General features: G+C 35.1%; 1 protein-coding gene across 1 annotated transcript in view; it reads left to right on the top strand.

Annotated features, from left to right (window-relative positions):
* The window catches only part of LRCH2 (leucine rich repeats and calponin homology domain containing 2), a 104,233-nt gene that overhangs the window by 53,709 nt on the left and 28,350 nt on the right, over positions 1-22,174 (top strand). Inside the window, exons 7-12 of the mRNA XM_024988537.2 lie at positions 4,097-4,184; positions 4,512-4,623; positions 5,068-5,165; positions 5,262-5,320; positions 7,232-7,339; positions 12,959-13,024. Of these exons, the coding sequence (XP_024844305.1) occupies positions 4,097-4,184; positions 4,512-4,623; positions 5,068-5,165; positions 5,262-5,320; positions 7,232-7,339; positions 12,959-13,024 (531 nt within the window). The remainder of the gene's footprint in view (positions 1-4,096; positions 4,185-4,511; positions 4,624-5,067; positions 5,166-5,261; positions 5,321-7,231; positions 7,340-12,958; positions 13,025-22,174) is intronic.

Below are 22,174 nucleotides of genomic sequence, written 5' to 3'. Positions count from 1 at the left end.
ACCATAGCCTTGACTAGATGGACCTTTGTCAGCAAAGTAATGTCTATTTTTTATATGTCTTTTAAATATGCTGTCTAGGTTTCTCATAGCTTTTCTTCCAAGGAGCAAGCATCTTTTAATTTCATGGCTGCAGTCACCATCTGCAAGGATTTTGGAGCCCAAGAAAATAAAGTCTGACACTGTTTCCATTGTTTCCCCATCTATTTGCCATGAAGTGATGGGACTGGATGTCATGATTTTAGTTTTTTGAATGTTAAGTTTTAAGCCAACTTTTTCACTCTCCTCTTTCACTTTCATTAAGAGGCTTTTCAGTTTCTTTTTGCTTTCTGCCATAACGATGGTGTCATCTGCATATCTGAGGCTATTGATATTTCTCCTGGCAATCTTGATTCCAGCTTTTGCTTTATCCAGCCTGGCATTTTGCATGATGTACTCTATATATAAGTGAAATATGCTGGGTGACAATATACAGCCTTGATGTACTCCTTTCTTGATTTGGAACCAGTCCATTGTTCCATGTCCAGTTCTAAATGTTGCTTCTTGACCTGCATAGAAATTTGTCAGGAGGCAGGTCAGGTGGTCTGGTATTCCCATCTCTTTCAGAATTCTCTACAGTTTGTTGTGATCTACATAGTTAAAGGCTTTGGCATAGTCAGTAAAGCAGAAGTAGATGTTTTTCTGGAACTCTCTTGCTTTTTCTATTATGCAGTGGATGTTGGCAATTTGATCTTTGGTTCCTCTGCCTTTTCTAAATCCAGCTCTGAACATCTGGAAGTTCTTGGTTCATGTACTGTTGAAGCCTGGCTTGGAGAATTTTGAGCATTACTTTGCTAGCGTGTGAGATGCTTACAGTTGTGCCATAGTTTGAACATTCTTTGTCGTTGCCTTTCTTTGGGATTGAAATGAAAACTGACCTTTTACGGTCCTGTGGCCACTGCTGAGTTTTCCAAATTTGCTGGCATATTGAGTGCAGCACTTTCACAGCATCATCTTTTAGGATTTGAAATGGCTTAGCTGGAATCCCATCACCTTCACTAGCTTTGTTTGTAGTGATGCTTCCTAAGGCCCACTTGACTTTGCACCTGCAGGATGTCTGGCTGTAGGTGAGTGATCACACCATCGTGGTTATCTGGGTCACTAAGATCTTTTTTGTATAGTTCTTTTGTGTATTCTTGCCACCTTTTCTTAATATCTTCTGCTTCTGTTAGGTCCTTAACATTTCTGTCCTTTATTGTGACCATCTTTGCATGAAATATTCTCTTGGTATCTCTCATTTTCTTGAAGAGATCTCTAGTTTCCCATTCTGTTGTTTTCCTCTATTTCTTTGCATTGATCACTGAGGAAAGCTTTCTTACCTCTCCTTGCTATTCCTTGGAACTTTGCATTCAGATGTATATATCCTTCCTTTTCTCCTTTGCCTTTAGCTTTTTTTCTTTTCTCGGCTATTTGTAAGCTTCCTCACCCAACCATTTTGCCTTTTTGCATTTCTTTTCCTTGGGGATGGTCTTGAATACTGCCTCCTGTACAATGTCTTGAACCTTCATCCATAGTTCTTCTGGCACTCTATCAGATCTAATCCCTTGGATCTATTTGTCACTTCCACTGTATAATTGTAAGGGATTTGATTTAGGTCATACCTGATGGTCTAGTGGTTTTCCTTATTTTCTTCAATTTAAATCTGAATTTGGCAATAAACAGTTCATGATCTGAGCCACAGTCAGCTCCCGGTCTTGTTTTTGCTGACTGTATAAAGCTTCTACATAATTGAAATTTCAATATATAATTACATATAAAACACTAGTGAGTTATTTCACTTTCTTTTAAATCTTTGAAATCTAGCATGTATTTTACATTTGTAGCATGTCTCAATTTGGACTAGTTACATTCAAATGCTCTGTTGCCAAGCATGACTAGTGGCTACTGTATTGGACAGGACAGATCAATAGAGTTTATTTGTGGCTCTTGGGTGTACTTATCCTTCACACAGAGCTGGTATTGAATTACTTAGTTCTTGTATGTACTTTCTAGTTTCTCACTCATGTTCTTGGCTATATGGTTCTTACTACTTAGAATACCTTTCCTTGATATTTTGTAAACTCTTTATTCTATATAGGCATTGCAGTAGTTACACTTATCTTCAGCTTTTGCAGTCAGACATAATATCCTCGTGAAGCTCTTCTCCAACTCTTAATAACTGTATGTCCTTGTATCATATCATCTCTGGTTTTTAGCTTTCTTGTATGTGAAAAGGAAAATAATCATACAGATGTTGTAAGGATTGAATAAAATAATGCATATAGAGTATTTATCATGGTGTCTTATTAATTCCTCAACAAATAACTTATTATTATCATTGTCATCTGTTTCAAACACACCAATGTATGTTAGTATAGTATATGGATATATTATTGGGTGGTGGAGTCAGATGGATTTCAGTTCTAATCATGGTTTAATGATTAATTCATTAAACCTCTTAATTCCTCCTTGGCCTATGTAAGTTATTTAATCTCTCTGAGCCTGTTTCTTTATTTAAAATGTTAACAATACATATTTCAAAAGCTTGTTGTGAGAATTAAATGTGTGCCTAGCAACTAGTTCAGTAAATGATACTCAGTAAATGTCATAATATTTCCCCTTGGAAAGTTAACTTTTATTAGCTTTATTTCTTCATTTGTAAGAAGAAATAATAATGCATAAATCGTACAATTTCATTATAAATAAAATATGAGGTGCACCTGGCATAGTATCTAATACAATGTAGACACTCAGCAAATGCTAGCAATTGTTGTCTTTCATCCTTCAAGATTAATCTCAAATGCTTCTTTCTTGGGTGAAGCCTTTCCTCACCTTCCCAAGGAGAAATTTATATTTACCTTTGTTCTTGTTGTTTATTTGGTAAGTTGTGTCTGACTCTTTTGTGACCCCATGGACTATAGCCTGCCAGGCTCCTCTGACTGTGATTTCTCAGGCAAGAATACTGGAGTGGGTTACCATTTCCTTCTCTGGGGATCTTCCCAACCCAAGGATCAAACCCTCGTCTCCTGCTTGGCAGGTGGATTCTTTACCACTGAACCATCTGGGAAGCCCCGTTTACCTTTGTCATATCCTTCAGAACAGATAAGCATACTCCCCCGCTGGGCTGAGAATGCATTGAAAGCAAACATTAAAATTCATCTCATCTCAGGTGTTCAGCATAGTGCCTTAACCCTTGGTAATTGCTTCCCTAAGTTTGTTGATATACTCCTGAAAAGTATAAAATCAGTATTTGGGGAAGAAATATAACAGATCAGGGACTTCAGTGTTAGATAATCTTGGGATAAAACTTAGACTTCCATTTGCAAGTTGTATGTCATTGAGTCATTTTTTCAACCCTTTCTGGCCTCAGTTTCTTTTTCTGTAAAATGAGAAAGCACCAATAACCTGCTAGAATTTTCACAAGGAATATGAAGTATTATCTTTAAAATACTTTAAGAAAAACTTAGCCCAGTTCTTGGCATATAACCAGTGGTCAATGTACAGTATATGATAAATTTGCAAATTAAAGTGAAAACTATTTTGCAACTTCGGTGGTATTCTGTAATTCAGAAATTTACAAGGACAGCTCTTTCCTCACACCAAAACAATTGCTTATTCAATGCTTTACAGGCGTTTTTTGACCTTTTTTCTCTTAATTACTTAATGGTCCTTATTTATGAAGCTAAATATATTTTTAGAGATAATGAAGAAGAAATGGTTGTATTAAGGTTAAAAAACATTTCAGCATTATATGGTAGAATTTGACAAACTCATAAGAAAAATAGGTCTTTATCAAGATGATTTTCTAGCAGGACTATCTGCTTTTCTGAATCTCTCAGAATAAATAATAGGCTATTGTTAAGGCTATTGTAACCTATTTTACAATAGAGCACATGAAAATATTACATGAGGGACATGAATAAAGTGTTTTATATGATCCAGTATTTTTCTCCTCATGTTTTTAAGGATCTTACATATCAAAAATATATATTCTATATTATCTAGCAAAATTCTAGGTCAATTATGTATTATCTATTTAAGAAGAAAACCTTAACTGCCCTTAGAATTTGTATTTCCATAGTATGGAAGATTTTTATCCAAATAAAAATCATGGTCCTGACTCTGGAATTGGAAGTGATAATGGAGAGAAACGATTGTCTACAACAGAAGTGAGTTTTTTCTATTACTGAACTATTTTATTTTAAAATTTTATTAGAAAAACAAACGAAAAATTTACTGGAGCTTTGAAGTAGATAGGCACTTGCACACATTTCATTTATTTTGCTTAAAAATGTGATCAGCATTGCATTTTATGACCTCAAGTTAAAAAAAAAAAGACGTGCAGTTTTAAAAGCAAAACAGTAAACCTCATATTAATTTTTGGTTTTAAAACTGGAGATTTAAATCAGGTGTTCTGTACTTCATATATGTAATTAAAACAATCCTTATCATATATTTAAAATGCCTCATTTTTACTTTTTACTTATTGCATTCAGCCATCAGATGATGACACAATCAGCCTTCATTCTCAAGTCTCAGAATCAAATAGAGAGCAGACATCAAGAAATGACAGTCACTCAACAGGAAGTAAACCTGATTCTCAGAAAGGTAATTCATAAAGTGTCTGCTGTTTTTATGTCATGTATATATATCCCTTTTTAAAAATGAATATATTTTTTAAAGTGGGCTTTAAAAATAATAGTGTGTGCGTGCTTGCTAAGTTGCTTCAATCATGTCCGACTCTGTGCAACCTATGGACCATAGCCTGTAAAGCTCCTCTCTCTGTGGGATTCTCCAGACAAGAGTACTGGAGTGGGTTGCCATGCTCTCCTCCAGGGGACCTTCCTGACCCAGGGATCGAACCAACATCTCTTGCATCTCCTGCATTGGCAGGTGGGTTCTTTACCACTAGCACCACCTGGGAAGCCCCCAAATTATAGTATCTTTGATCAACTCTTTTATTGAGAAAAAGATACTTTTTTCTAAGCACTGCAGTGGCAGAGCACACTGTTTACTATTCATGTTTTCTAATAAGTATTAATCTATACTTAGACCAGGAGGTGTATGATTTTACTGACGCCAACACAAATGATGTAGTAGTTCCTGAACAAGGAGATGCACATATTGGATCATTTGTTGCTTTCCTTAAGGTAAAGAAAACTTTGAACAAATATCAATACCAAGTTCTCCTTAATCTCACAAAAGTGAACCATACAATTTAAAATGATAACTTTCTTTTATATAAGGGAAAAGAGAAAGGTCCTGAAAAATCTCAGAAAAATGAAGAATTGGGAGATGCAAAAAGGTAAGCACACCTGAATTTGCAAATTGAAGTATTGCTTATTAATACTTGAAATATCACAGATATTTCTGAAGCTTGAATGAATAAATTCTTTGTTCATTTACCTGTTAAGTTCAGATAGTTAATTTGTGAATATTTCATCTGCCTGCTTTCCTCAATGAAGCTGAAAATTATAGTAAACATATAAGTTAAATGTAGTATATACACTGTTTTTCTCCATAAGTGTAATTATAATGTCCCCTATTACTATTATTGAAGAAAATGATACTTTCCCATACATTGCCTCATTTAAGCTATTTAGCTGTTCTTTAAAACAGATGGTATTGGTATAATTTGACCAATTGGGAAACTGAGACCTGGAGTTTCAAGTGTCTCAAACTGAGGTGTTCTGACTCTTGGTTTAATAAACTTTACATTACATGAGACTGGTTATGGTAATTTTAAGGGTATTTACTTCTTTATTTTATTAAAATAATTTACTTTGGATCTTCTCTGTATCCTTTATCTTATGAAATGATAGAAATTGACCTACCACATTTTTTCAGAAAAGAAAGAGTGTTTGTTGAATACCTACCATCTACCAGGATCTGTGCTACGTGCTTTGCTATGTTTCTTACTTAATCTTCACTAAATCCTGCTGCTGCTGCTAAGTCGCGTCAGTCGTGTCCAACTCTGTGTGACCCCATAGACGGCAGCCCACCAGGCTCCTCCGTCCATGGGATTTTCCATGCAAGAGTACTGATGTGGGTTGCCATTGCCTTCTCTGTCACTAAATCCTACAGGGTGGATATTGTCCACATTTTTACAGATAAGGAAGGTAAAGCTGGGAGACTATAAAGTTTCTTATCTAAAACCACTTAGCTAGTGTCCACTAGAACCTGAGTCTAGCTTTCTGATCCCCAAGTTTTTCTCTTTTCTCTGTATTGTGCTTCCCTCAAATGACCTCATTGGAAACTTTTTAATAGTCATTAATTAATCATCTCTGGTGCTCCATAAGGAGATACAGTGCTTTGTTTTACTCTCTGTGTTTCATTTTTCTCTTACTTTCTCATGTTATTGCATGAGGACAGTTGTCTTACCTTGAGAGACTCCAGTAGCATGTAAGATATGGTAAAGATACAGAGTCTTAGGTTTGATACCATTGTTTATTTATTTACTTGCTTACTTGCCTACTTATCTTACCATGCAGCATGCATGATCTTAGTTTCCCCACCAAGGATTAAATCTGTGTCCTCTTCAGTGAAAATGCAGAGTTTTAACCACTGGACTGCCAGGGAAGTCACTGACACCATTTTTTAAATGAAATGCCTTTGGGATAAGATTGCTAGAGTTTAGAGAAAAATTTTAAAATTTCTTTGTTTTCTTTTGAATGATAAAAAAGATACATATATTTTAATGAATTTTTCTTGCAAATTTTCCAATCTTATCTGAATCTATTTTGCATTTCTACTACTTAAACATTTTACACAGAGATTTTAAAAATCAAAATAAATGAACTGATAAAAGCAGAGTGGTTTGATAAAATGAAAAATTTTCATAACATTTTCTATTTATTTCTAAAGATAGGCAAATAGAGCTCTGTGGTCCTTATTATACTCAAGATGGAGAATATGCATTGTTAAATTACTATGGCCATTTCACATTTCAGAAATTACAAAATGGTAATGCAGTTTACTTTGTTAGCCATTAATTATATTAATATAACCAGAATGCGACATTTCCTATTGAGTAGAGAGGATAGATATTAATATGTTTGTATATTCCTTCAATATTCTTTATTTCTTATTTTAACATTTTAAATACAAGAACATTTCATGTGCTATTAAAAACAAAAAAAGGTTTCTACATCTGAAAGCTGGCATAAAATATCATCTGCCTTACTTTTTGGATAATCATGTTTATGTTACCTTTCAGACTTGGGAAAGAACAACTACTTACTGAGGAAGAGGATGATGGTTTGAAGGAAGTAACTGATTTGAGGAAAATAGCTGTTCAGTTATTGCAGCAAGAGCAGAAGAACAGGTATTTTTTTCAGTAATGAGATTTAAATGGGCAAATTTTATAATCATTAAATTTGATATTTAAAGATTGTCAAACAGTAAACAAGAAGACCGTCTACTAAAAGATAATAGGAAATACTTAGGAAAGAAATATAAAATTACATATATAATTAACAGAATACTTTATCCTCATATAGTCATTCTATTTATTGCTTCAGTATCTTTTTTATTCCTTTGTGCTAAATACTAATAATTGATATTCATCTTAGCTCACAATAGCATGATATGTTATAAGCATTCTTTCCAAGTACATGTCACAAGTATATAGTGTGCTTTTTATCTGATTTTGAGTTACTTGGGATATGTGTAAACTCCTTAAAATTGAATTATATAATCACTGATTAAATCAGTGTGACAGTTTGAGAATCACAGGTTCACTTTAGTCTGTGTCTTGGTCAATGAGCATTTCTCCCTCTGGCTAGGCTTTCGCCAAATGCATGTTATTGGCAATGAGCAGGACCTTGTGTTAATGAGTATAAAATCAGTGCAAGTCCATTTTTTATACAGAGAAGGTTCTGCGTGCTGCTGAGGGTTGGCTATTATTGCCATCTTCATGTATTGAGAGTGCTACATTTATATTAATAATTTCGAAATAATAAAATAGAACTGAGATTTTGTTTGTTTGTTTTGAGAAAATTAAAAGAATAATTTTGGTGCATTTAACTTGGATAACTGGTATGTTTTTTACATATTCAAAGCAATAAATGTTTATGGATCACAGGACCATGTTTTAGGATGTTTAAAAAAGTATGTTGGCATTTGCTTAAAGATGTTTTGAAAAATAATTACTATTAAAACTTATTCAATGACTGATGTGTGGTATTAGGGGCCACTATAATAGTTTTTAAAATAACCACTAAGTATCTCTTTTTGCACTGCTACTACATTTATAGAATTAAAAACCATACTAGAAAATATATTTATCCCTTCTATATCTAATGTATCCTCATTCCCAATTGACATTTTTCTTCTGTCATAACTCTCTATCACGCTTTTCTGTCATCCTTTTTGAAGCTTATCTTCTAATCTTTCCTGTGATTCATTTCTAATGGGCCTTTTTAAAAATTGACTACTTATGAGGTTGTATGTGTTTTCTCCCCTTCAGTATAATTAAAGTATTGATGGCCCCATTGGTTTAAGAGTTTTGATGAAGCAAGCCACCACCTGCTCTATGTAGTTTACAAAGTAGTTAAGTTTCTACCTCCCCTACTTGGCAGGTGAAAAAATTAGATTTATCATTATGAACAGAGAATATTGATTTTATAAGAACCCACAACAATATGTATTTCCCTCATGTCAAGAATTGCATTTGAGTGTATAATTTTAGATTTTAATATAGCCATATATATCATTTCTATATTTTCATTTTTCTCCTATTGTTGTATTAGTTTTACATCTATCCCTCTGACTTAAACTACTCTTTCAACCTAAATACATCAAATGATGTTTCATAGGTCTTGCTTTTTGATAGTTTGTAATAAATACAAAGCAGTACCCAGCTCTGCCTTGTACATAGTAGGTATTTGTTAGTACTGTTACTGGTTAATTACTTGAAAATGAGATCAAATTTAAAGCTAGTAGGAACCATTAATGTAGTTAATATGTTCTCTCTACATAATTTTTGTTATTTTTGAAATTTATGCAAAATTAATTTCTTTCTCTGAACTGTTTCCATTCTCCTTTTCAGATGTTAGTGCATATAAATATAAGAGCTTTTTGGATTAATAATCAGTGACATTAATATTATAATAACTATGTCTAATTTTTGAAGGCATTAAAATTTTATGATATCTGGACATAAAGTAAGGAGTACATTTTACTTTTAAAATATGTAATCTATAGACAGTTTAGATCCCTAGCCAATTCTGTTCATGGCTAAACTTAAACTGGGCTCAGAATTTTCTTATGCTGAATCTATTATTTTCTCCATTAAATCATATCATCCTTCCTTCTAAAATATCCTGCTAATGCTTATATCTCTTAGATTTAGATAATTAAAATTATTGTTTACTGTTACAACACATAAATTTTAGTGAGTCTAAAAGTCAAAAGTAATCTTCTAAAAGAATATATTCCTTAGAGGATTTGAGTTTTTATACCTTCTCTGGCTGTAGATTTCCCCTTTCACAAAGTATTGTTTTAGATTCTAGCTTTATTAAATGAATCTGAAATGCTATTTAAAATTGCAAATCAACCAAAAGTTTTGATATTTCTTTTTAAGTTTTAATATAATTGTTGCAATGTTTTTGTCTATTTATTGTTAGTCTTGATTTAAAATAATTTATCTGGGGTAAGATTATTCTTGTATAGCAAGAAGTACCACTTAGGATTTCTACTTTGACTGTATGCTTATTATTTAGCTGTTCTTTAGCTAGCTATTCGTGGAAAGTAAATGCAGTGTTAACTCTCAGCTAAATCTAAAAGAAGCCAGCCATTGTTCTTCAAAATTAGAGGGAATTTAAAAACAGCTTATGTTGAGTTCAGTGATGATTTTCTTAGAGCATCTTTGCCACTTTAGTTCACACTGTTTTTTTAAAAGATATATGTAATTCTTTAATAAGGTTTATACTAGTACTTGGTAGATGAAACTATCCTAGGAAAATAACAAGAGAATATTGCACAGAATTAGTAATCAAAAAGGGTGGGAAAAGAGATCACCAAGTAAACCATCAAGTAGATAAATCCTAAGTGTTCAAAGTCTGAAACCTAGTTATTTATAATACTGCCCTTCTTTGTCTAATTGAGATGCATATATTAAACTACTTTATATTGACAGTTTATTGTTAAAATTTTAAAGCTAATCTTTATCCTCTTTCTTAAAAGATCGGATTATTTTTACTTATATTTGAGTGTATTGAAGTCCCCTTGAGTCAGTGACCTTGTCTATATTAAAATAGCTGTTCCACAAATCATAATTTTATTTTTATTATAATTTTGGAAGTTAAATAAAAAACTATTATCTTAAAATAATATTGCTCTGTAAATTATTTAACCAATTCTTCAAATTTCCACCAACTCTACTTATGTATCTTAGTGTTAGAGAAGTGGCTACTGTTCTTTCTTATACTGATTTTCTTACTATGTGGCTTATTAAGTAAATGTTTAGCTGGCTTCTTAAAATTTGATTTTCATGCTAAGAAATGATTATATGAAGACTTTTGCAATGAATAGCTTCCGTTGATTGGTTCCCACAGCATGTTCATTCCTGTTAGCTTATTCTGTAGTATTTTCTAATATATATTTACTTTTAATAATTATTTGATTTGCTTTTATGTGTGTCCTGAGAGTTTTTACTTACTGTGGAAAGATGTACTTCTGAGTACTATGTAATACAGTTAAATTTTAAAAAGTAATTATGAAAAGTTATATTGAAGTATAATTATTTAAGGATCATGTAAAGCAAAATCAGATTTGGAGCAGTTTAGTATTTTAGTTTTGAATTATAGAAATTATGTACATTACTTTTTCATGTGATTTTTTTTCTTTTTCTGATCATATGAACTCTTAATTTGAGGAGCATTATGTTAACTTCTAGCTTGTTATAACTAATTAGGTAGTTCTCTCAACCCTTAAAATCTATCCATTCTTTCTTTTCTGCTTGCTTTACTAATGACTTCCCTATCCTCTCCCAAAACATCTTACTTCTTCCATCTTTTGGTTTGGTTGATGTACGTGAAATATGAATACAGACGGAGGCCTTTATGTTATAGAGCATCATTCAGTGAAAAATTCTTCCAGAGGACCAGAGCAGCAGGACGTGCATCAAGGTATCTAGAGTTTGTGGACACCTTAAGTATTAAGTGGCCAGGTTAATGCAACTGAATTATACATATACTCTTTTACCTAAAATTCAGTACTGGTACCTGGATTAGGGAAGTGTTTTAATAATCTAGAACAGATATTTAGATAAAACAGACATTTATTTTGACTCTGAGTATCACACAGTAAAACATTAAATATCAATGTACAGAGTAAAATTTTTCAGAGAATTTTTAATATAAAATATATTATATCAGTAAGTAGAGCTCAATATTTTTCTTTCTCCTCTAATGTGACTCATGCACATTAGTAGTCACAACACTAGTGTGTGTGGTGTGGGGAGAATTCTGAATTTACTGCAGTGGGGAGCATTGTAGTTTGATGCCCCCTTCCAAGGGAATAATTCTGACCCTCCCCCTCTCCCAGGAACTTTGCAGTGTTAAAAAGGATATATCTCCTTTTTAAATCAATTTTTTACTTTTTCAGTTTTATCGAGATATAATTAACATACAGCCTTGTATAAGGTGTTTGGTATAATGATTTGACTTCCATAAATCATGAAATCATTATCATAAGCAGTTTAGTGAACATCCATCATTTCATACACAGATAAAGAAACAGAAAAAATATTTTTCCATGTGAAGAGAATTCTTAGGATTCACTTCCTTTTTAAAAAATTAGTCTTTAATGATATATTTTTTCCTGATGTTCTTAGATATTTTATTATCTAAATTCCTCTGCATTTGGGGATTCAATACAATTTTAGTGCCTGTCCACACAAAGAAGAATAAAGATGTCAGTAATCTAGAAATTACTTGGTGCAAAGCTACACTGCTTTGTATGTGATACTTGTCATTTGCCTCTCTCTGTAGCTTCCTCCTGTTGAGGCTCTACTAGATCTTAGCTAGTGAGAAAAACTGGGGTAGTGGAAATTGGTTTCTTTATGAAACCATCTTTCTGTAATTATGAACTTATATTTATTTCATTATATATTTTAATAGTCAATATGTATCTTTAATTTGAAATTCTCTTCTTCTGTGTACTCTTTTGATAGTTGACATCTGGTTATATTATTTTGAATAAAAGGCAGATATTCTACTACCTATAAAACTAAACTTTAAAATGGAAAATTAACATTTATATCCATAGTAAATAGATAAATATTAATTCAAATATATTAGTTACTTATATTAAAGATAGATTATTATTCATTGCTTTTGACTTTGAGATCAATACTTAGAATTCTATAAAATTATGAACAAATGGTTCTCTCATGTAATGGTTTATCAGTCTTTATTTTTCTTTCTTTTTTTGGTTTTCTTCAAATATATTGTTTCATTCTGTTATTAAAAGTTTTATAGACTTGTGGATTTTTTTTAAAGAATTGAACCTTAGCGCTGGCTTTGCATTTGGAATTAAAGTTTATTATTTGGCAAAATGATTGTTTATTACTTCTACATGGCCTTATCATTTGCTATGCTGGGAAAAATGAAGTCAGTTATGATGATACTTAAACAATCTGCATCTCTTTATCTTCTATCTCAGCTAAAAGTTTGATATGCACAGGAAAATAACATGGCTGGAAAATATCCAAGCCTCGATAAAGGGTTTATAAAAGAAAATGCATGGAAGAATTGGTGAGCTTCATTCCTTCATAATAGCCAGTGAACTTATGGGCATCTGATCTAAATAATATTTAAATATTGTTTTCTAGCAAAGATCTTCATGGACCAGATGCAGTTTATTATCGACATTTTTATATCATGTATATACACTATTCTCTTTAATATATTATGAAATTAATGTGCTGATTTGCTTCTAGGATTCTTAATCATTCAACTTATGTCATAAGAAACAAGCCAAAACAAACTATGGAATGCGAAAAGAGGTATAAAAATATCTTAGTTCTTATGGTCAATATTGTATAATGAGAGTTGATCCTTTGACAGTAATGTTCCTATATGTAGGTTTTAATAGAATAATTGATATCAATTTAATATAATGAGATAATTTAAAGAAGAAATGGCTTTTTAATTTTTTTAATGTATTATACAATATAAGTTAAATTGACTTTTGATGTAAACAAATGCAAGAATGCTGACTTAAACTTTTTGTGCTCATACCTGCATTTTGTTTTGATGACAGAATCGTTTATCCACCTGTTGTTGTTGTTCAGTCGCTAAGTTATGTCCTACTCTTTGCAATGCTGTGAACTGCACTACACCAGGCTTTCCTATCCTTCACTATCTTCCTCAGTTTGCTCAAACTTGTGTCTATTGTGTTGATGATGCTATCCAACCATCTCATTCTCTTGCTCTCAATATTTATCCATTTAGCAGACATTTATTGTATTAGTATTATGATCAGGAATAATGTGTTATCATTGATTGTATTTGTTCTCTATGTTATAGTTCACTTTTTAATTTCTTTTTCATTAGGTTTTATTCACTTCTTCTATATGAATACATAGTCTAAATCCAGGTATATGAATTCCAGAGAACTAGAGGACCTTGAAAGTTTCTATTTATTCTTTTTGGTGGTTTGAAAATTTGCACCAAACTCAACTTCTGAGTTATTCCTATGGGAATGTAAAAGTTGAAGGCTAGGGTGTGGGTACAGAATAACACACAGAGAGAATTAACATTTGTTAAATGGTTGTTGTATGTAAACTTAGTGTTTTAGCTGTATGATCTCATTTAATCCTCATAATAACTTAAGAAGTTGTTGCTATTGTCATCCCCATTTTATAGGTGAGAAACTGAGGCTCAGAAATTGCCATAGCTTTTCAGGGTCACACAGCTAGTAAATGGTATAGTGAGAATTTAAACCCAGGAAGTCTGGCTTCAGAACCCCAACTTTTAATGTATGGAAACAAGAACAGCTTGCTTTCTCCAGATGCATACATTTCATTGATGTCTTTTCCAAACTACCTTACAATCCAAACTGGACTTACTTTTCCCAAATCTATTTCTTCTCCTGTATAGTGCACCTTGAGTGAATGTGCCACTGTTTATATAGTCAACTTTGGAATCATTGGAAATTGCTTTCTCTTACACATTCTTCCCAATCCAGCCAGTCACAGAAAACTTTAGCTTGTTAACATTATTTGTATCTTAACTTCTTAACATTATTTACATCTGTCTCAACCTCTCCATTCCTGTTGCAGTGATGTTGGCTCAGGCCCTGTCTTTTCTACGTTTCTACCTGGACTATTGCAACAGTTCGCAGCCATACCTCGTTTCTCAAGTTTGGCCTACCTTTAAATCTGTTTTCTGTGCCAATGGTGTAAGAGTGATGGTTCTTTTTTTTTTTTTTTTTTTTTTTAGAGTGATGGTTCTAAAGCACAGGCCTGACATGTGTTTCCAAGTTATTAATCTTCTTTTTCTAACTTTTAGAATAAAGCTTAAAATGTTTGGCTTAACCCACAAGATTGAAGTGAGTTTCTGCCTAGCTTGTAAGCCTCAGCCTGTGTACTCTTGCACTGGCACGTTTTACAGCTAGGAACCATAGTACTCCTTCCTTTATTCCAACATGATTTCATATCTCTGTGTTCTGTGTCCTGGTGTTTCTGCTGGAATTGCCCCTTCTTCTTCCATTTTTCACTTCAGTTCAGTCGCTCAGTCATGTCCGACTCTGCGACCCCATGAATCGCAGCACGCCAGGCCTCCCTGTCCATCAACAACTCCCTGAGTTCACTCAGACTGACGTCCATTGAGTCGGTGATGCCATCTAGCCATCTCATCCTCTGTCGTCCCCGTCTTCTCCTGCCCTCAATCCCTCCCAGCATCAGAGTCTTTTCCAATGAGTCAACTCTTCGCGTGAGGTGGCCAATTCCTCCCAGCATCAGAGTCTTTAACAATGAGTCAACTCTTCGCCTGAGGTGGCCAAAGTACTGGAGTTTCAGCTTTAGCATCATTCCTTCCAAAGAAATCCCAGGGCTGATCTTCAGAATGGACTGGTTGGATCTCCTTGCAGTCCAAGGGACTCTCAAGAGTCTTCTCCAACACCACAGTTCAAAAGCATCAATTCTTCGGTGCTCAGCCTTCTTCACAGTCCAACTCTCATATCCATACATGACCACAGGAAAAACCATAGCCTTGACTAGATGGACCTTTGTTGGCAAAGTAATGTCTCTGCTTTTGAATATGCTTTGGGTTGGTCATAACTTTCCTTCCAAGGAGTAAGCGTCTTTTAATTTCATGGCTGCAGTCATCATCTGCAGTGATTTTGGAGCCCCAAAAAATAAAGTCTGTTTTTTTCTTTAAAAAAAAAAACAAAAAAAAACTGTTTCCACTCTTTCCCCATCTATTTCCTATGAAGTGATGGAACTGGATGCCATGATCTTCGTTTTCTGAATGTTCAGCTTTAAGCCAATTTTTTTCCTCTCCTCTTTCACCTTCATCAAGAGGCTTTTTAGTTCCTCTTCACTTTCTACCATAAGGGTGGTGTCATCTGCATATCTGAGGTTACTGATATTTCTCCCGGCGATCTTGATTCCAGCTTGTGTTTCGTCCAGTCCAACGTTTTTCATGATGTACTCTGCATAGAAGTTAAATAAGCAGGGTGACAATATACAGCCTTGACGTACTCCTTTTCCTATTTGGAACCAGTCTGTTGTTCCATGTCCAGTTCTAACTGTTGCTTCCTGACCTGCATATAGATTTCTCAAGAGGCAGGTCAGGTGGTCTGGTATTCCCATCTCTTTCAGAATTTTCCACAGTTTATTGTGATGCACACAGTCGAAGGCTTTGGCATAGTCAATAAAACAGAAATAGATGTTTTTCTGGAACTCTCTTGCTTTTTCCGTGATCCGGTGGATGTTGGCAATTTGATCTCTGGTTCCTCTGCCTTTTCTAAAACCAGCTTGAACAATTTTTCACTTAGCCTTTAGAATTCAGTTCAGGTATAAGATAACTTTTTATACCCAAATCTAGAAACATTCATCTGTCTCAAATTTCACTTGTGTGTATGTGTGTGCTCAGTCATTCAGTCATGTCCAACTCTTTGTGATCCCATGGGTTGTAGCCCACCAGGCTCCTCTGACCATGGGATTCTTCTGGCAAGAATACTGGAGTGGATTGCCATTTCCTCTTCCAGCAGCTCTTCCTGACCCAGGGTTTGAGCCCTCATCTTCTATATCTCCTGCATTAAACTGGATTTAACCCACTCTCTCCCTTTTTGAATACTGATTCTTTATCTCACATGTTTTTTGTCCTTGAAGTTTCTGTTATTACCTTCCTTCTCAGTTTCTTTCCTTTTTTAATTTATTTTAATTGGAGGCTAATTACTTTACAATATTGTAGTAGTTTTTGCCATACATTGTCAGTTTCTTTCATTTCTATCTTAAGCTTCCTCACCAGGTTCCTAACATTCTCTTGAGAAAGCCCCAATTACCCAAACTTCAAAATGGTGGTATTCAATCTTGGCCTTTTCTTTACAAAACTCTTACTTTCACTTTTCTCATTTTCAGAACAGTCACCTAATTTCTTCTTTAAAAACAAAACAAAATTTTAGTTTTTTCCTGTTTATCAGAATAATGTAGCTTTATTGTTTAAAAATAGGAAAATTTTGTCATAAAGGAAAAAAAGAATCATCTATTATCCTACTCCCCAGAGATGACAAGTCTTAATATTTTGGTATTTTCCCCTTAAACCAGTTTTCTGTACATATGCATGAACATCTGCATGTGCATGTGTATTTCTGTGTACATATGTATATATATACATACACACACACACAGCAGAGTTGTATTGCCTGTTACCTACTCAACAGCTCTGCTAGGATTTATGATGCATTTGAGACTTAACCTTCCCATATAGCACTTTTAATCATTCTCTTTGTCCCTCAAAACTTAACTCTTCTTGCATTTTTCCCCATTTCAGAAAATGTCAGCTCCATCCTTCTATTAATAGTTGCTCAGCTCAAAGACCTCAGAGTCATCTGTAACTTGTCACTTTCTTTCACATTCCACAACTAATCCTTTAGCAAATTCTATTGACTCTACCTTCAAAATATGCCCAGAATCTGATCATGTCTTACCACCTCCACAACTATCACCCCAGCCCTAGAAATCTCTTACTTCAGTTATAACAGCCTTCTACCAAGTCTCCTTTCCATCCTTGCTTCTCTCTAGTCTGTTTTCAATTAAAAAAAAGAAGAAGAATCAGATTGGTATTTTTAAAATGTAAGTTGCATCATGTCATTCTTCAGAATTTTCTAATGATCTCTCATTTCATTCATAATAAAAACTAGGGTCTTTTAAGGACTTGTGAACCTTTGCATTATTTGGCTCCCTACTGCATTCCTTTTGCCTTGTTCTTCCTGCTTGTTAATTCTTCTCTAGTTATACTGGCCTCCTTGTTGACTCCCAATACTCCCAAGTTTCCCACCCCCTCAAAGCTTTTGCCTCTATTGAAATGATTTCCTCTCAGAAAACCATATGGCTTATTCCCTTGTCTTTACGTTTCTGCTCAACTTTCATTGCTTCAGCACGAGATTCCCTGGACAGCTTAGATAAAAGAGCGTCTCTTCCTCATTCCTTCTTCCCTTTTCGCATACCCTGCTTTACTTTTCTCCACAGAACTTAGTACTGTCTGACATTGTAAATATATACTTTTTTACCATCTGACATTCTCAGTACTTTATTATTCATATCTCAGACTTCTTTATTTGTTCATTGTTTGTCTTCACCACCCTACCACCACCTGGGTGCAAAACAGTGTTTCTTTTATCAATTAATCAGATCAGATCAGTCACTCAGTCGTGTCCGACTCTTTGCGACCCCATGAATCGCAGCACGCCAGGCCTCCCTGTCCATCACCAACTCCCGGAGTTCACTCAGACTCACGTCCATTGAGTCAGTGATGCCATCCAGCCATCTCATCCTCTGTCGTCCCCTTCTCCTCTTTTCCCCAATCCCTCCAAGCATCAGAGTCTTTTCCAATGAGTCAACTCTTCGCATGGGGTGGCCAAAGTACTGGAGTTTCAGCTTTAGCATCATTCCTTCCAAAGAAATCCCAGGGCTGATCTCCTTCAGAATGGACTGGTTGGATCTCCTTGCAGTCCAAGGGACTCTCAAGAGTCTTCTCCAGACCACAGTTCAAAAGCATCAATTCTTTGGCACTCAACTTTTTTCACAGTCCAACTCTCACATCCATACATGACCACAGGAAAAACCATAGCCTTGACTAGACGAACCTTTGTTGGCAAAGTAATGTCTCTGCTTTTCAATATGCTTTGGGTTGGTCATAACTTTCCTTCCAAGGAGTAAGCATCTTTTAATTTCATGGCTGCAGTCACCATCTGCAGTGATAGGAGACTATTTGAAATTTCCAACACTGTGAATTTGTCTTTCTCTTTAAAGTTCTTTCATTTTTCCTTCATTTATTCTAAAGCTGTTATTAAATACATAAATGTTTAGGATTATAATGTCCTTTTGGTGGATTTACATCTTTGTCATTATAAAATGACTTTTTAAATATTCCTGGTTAGGGTGGCTTTTTTGTGTGTGGTGTACAGGGTCTTAGTTCCTCAATCAGGGATCAAACCCATGCCCCCTTCAAGAGATGCACAGACTCTTAACCATTGGACCGCCAGGGAAGTCCCCTGGTTATATTCTTTGCTCTGAAGTATACTTCCCTGATAGTATAGAGTCACCTCAGCTTTCTTCTAGTTTAGTTTCTTTCTGAGTGTTTACATGATATATCTTTCTTCTTCCTTTTATATTTAACCTATTTGTGTCTTTATGGAGAAAGGCAGTTTCTTGTTGTCAGCATATGGTAGCATCTTCCTTTTCTATCAAATCTGACAATCTAACTATTAATTCCAATGTTAGGATTTTTAATATTTAATTGAAACTACTGGTATTAATGGATTTAAGTCTACTCTATCATTAGGTGTTTAAATTTTGTCTTATGCATTATTTTTAATATCTTCCTTCTTTTTCTCCTGTCTTTTGAATTACATTTTAAATTCCTATTTATCTCTGTTGTGGGCTTATTAGACATAACTAGTTGTTATGTTAGTGATTGTTTTAGGGTTTAAAGTATATTTAATTTATCACAGTCTATCTTTAAGTGCTATTATGCCATATATATATATTGGATAAGAACAAGAGTATACTTCTATATCTTCCCTCCTGGCCTTTGCAGTATTGTTGCCATACGTTTTACATTTGTGTTAACATCAGTTCATTTCAGTTCAGTCGCTCAGTCGTGTCCGACTCTTTGCGAACCCATGAACTGCAGCATGCCAGGCCTCCCTGTCCATCACTAACTGTCGGAGTTCACTCAAACTCACGTCCATCGAGTCAGTGATGCCATCCAGCCATCTCATCCTCTGTCATCCCCTTCTCTTCCTGTCCCCAATCCCTCCCAGCATGAGAGTCTTTTCCAACGAGTCAACTCTTCACATGAGGTGGCCAAAGTACTGGAGTTTCAGCTTCAGCATCATTCCTTCCAAAAAACACCCAGGACTGATCTCCTTTAGAATGGACTGGTTGGATCTCCTTGCAGTCCATGTGACTCTCAAGAGTCTTCTCCAATACCACAGTTCAAAAGCATCAATTCTTCAGCACTCAGCTTTCTTCACAGTCTAACTCTCACATCCAATAAGGACTACTGGAAAAACCACAGCCTTGACTAGAGAGACCTTGGTTGGCAAAGTAATGTCTCTGCTTTTGAATATGCTGTCTAGGTTGGTCATAACTTTCCTTCCAAGGAGTAAGTGTCTTTTAGTTTCATGGCTACAATCACCATCTGCAGAGACCCTGGAGCCCCAAAAAATAAAGTCTGACACTGTTTCCACTGTTTCCCCATCTATTTCCCATGAAGTGATGGGACCAGATGCCGTGATCTTTGTTTTCTGAATGTTGAGCTTTAAGCCAACTTTTTCACTCTCCTCTTTCACCTTCATCAAGAGGCTTTTTAGTTCCTCTTCACTTTCTGCCATAAGGGTGGTGTCATCTGCATATCTGAGGTTATTGATATTTCTCCCGGCAATCTTGATTCCAGCTTGTGCTTCTTCCAGTCCAGCGTTTCTCATGATGTACTCTGCATAGAAGTTAAATGAACAGGGTGACAGTATACAGCCTTGACGTACTCCTTTTTCTATTTGGAACCAGTCTGTTGTTCCATGTCCGGTTCTCACTGTTGCTTCCTGACCTGCATATAGGTTTCTCAAGAGGCAGATCAGGTGGTCTGGTACTCCCATCTCTTTCAGAATTTTCCACAGTTTATTGTGATCCACACAGTCAAAGGCTTTGGCATAGTGAATAAAGCCAAAGTAGATGTTTTTCTGGAACTCCCTTACTTTTTCGATGATCGAGTGGATGTTGGCAATTTGATCTCTGGTTCCTCTGCCTTTTCTAAAACCAGCTTGAACATCTGGAAGTTCACGGTTCACGTATTGCTGAAGCCTGGCTTGGAGAATTTTGAGCGTTACTTTACTAGCGTGTGAGATGAGTGCAACCATGTGGTAGTTTGAGCATTCTTTGGCACTGCCTTTCTTTGGGATTGGAATTCTAGTCCTGTGGCCACTGCTGAGTTTTCCCAATTTGCTGGCATATTGAGTGCAGCAATTTCACAGCATCATCTTTTAGGATTTGAAAGGGCTCAACTGGAATTCCATCACCTCCACTAGCTTTGTTCATAGCGATGCTTTCTAAGGCCCACTTGACTTCACATTCCAGGATGTCTGGTTCTAGATGAGTGATCACACCATTGTGATTATCTTGGTCATGAAGAACATTTTTGTACAGTTCTTCTGTGTATTCTTGCCACCTCTTCTTAATATCTTCTGCTTTTGTTAGGTCCCTACAATTTCTGTCCTTTATCAAGCCCATCTTTGCATGAAATGTTCCCTTGGTATTTCTAATTTTCTTGAAGAGATCTCTATGCTTTCCCATTATGTTGTTTTCCTCTATTTCTTTGCATTGATTGCTGAAGAAGGCTTTCTTATCTTTCCTTGCTATTCTTTGGAACTCTGCATTCAGATGCTTAAATCTTTTCTTTTCTCCTTTGCTTTTTGCTTCTCTTCTTTTCACAGCTATTTGTAAGGCCTCCCCAGACAGCCATTTTGATTTTTTGCATTTCTTTTCAGTGGGGATGGTCTTGATCCCTGTCTCCTGTACAGTGTCACGAAGCTCAGTCCATAGTTCATCAGGCACTGTCTATCAGATCTAGTCCCTTAAATCTATTTCTCATTTCCACTGTATAATCATAAGGGATTTGATTTAGGTCATACCTGAATCGTCTAGTGGTTTTCCCTACTTTCTTCAATTTAAGTCTGAAGTTGACAATAAGGAGCTCATGATATGATCCACAGTCAGCTCCCGGTGTTGTTTTTGTTGACCGTATAGAGCTTCTCCATCTTTGGCTGCAAAGAATATAATCAATCTGATTTTGGTGTTGACCATCTGGTGATGTCCATGTGTAGAGTCTTCTCTTGTGTTGTTGGAAGAGGGTGTTTGCTATGACTAGTACGTTCTCTTGGCAAAACTCTATTAAACTCTATTAGCCTTTGCCCTGCTTCATTCAATATTCCAAGGCCAAATTTGCCTGTTACTCCAGGTGTTTCTTGACTTCCTACTTTTGCATTCCAGTCCCCTATAATGAAAAGGACATCTTTTTTGGGTGTTAGTTCTAGAAGGTCTTGTAGGTCTTCATAGAACTGTTCAACTTCAGCTTCTTCAGCATTACTGGTTGGGGCATAGACTTGGATTACTGTGATACTGAATGGTTTGCTTTTGAAACGAACAGAGATCATTCTCTTGTTTTTGAGATTGCATCCAAGTACTGCATTTTGGACTCTTTTGTTGACCATGATGGCTACTCCATTTCTTCTAAGGGATTCCTGCCCACAGTAGTAGATATAATGGTCATCTGAGTTAAATTCACGCCTTCCAGTCCATTTTAGTTCGCTGATTCCAAGAATGTTGACGTTCACTCTTGCCATCTCCTGTTTGACCACTTCCAATTTGCCTTGATTCATGGACCTAACATCCAGGTTCCTATGCAGTATTACTCTTTACAGCATTGGA

The sequence above is a fragment of the Bos taurus genome, chromosome X (assembly GCF_002263795.3).
Source record: "Bos taurus isolate L1 Dominette 01449 registration number 42190680 breed Hereford chromosome X, ARS-UCD2.0, whole genome shotgun sequence".
NCBI lineage: Eukaryota > Metazoa > Chordata > Mammalia > Artiodactyla > Bovidae > Bos > Bos taurus.
The sequence above is the reverse complement of the archived record's forward strand: the minus strand, read 5'-3'. Positions and strand labels throughout refer to the sequence as shown.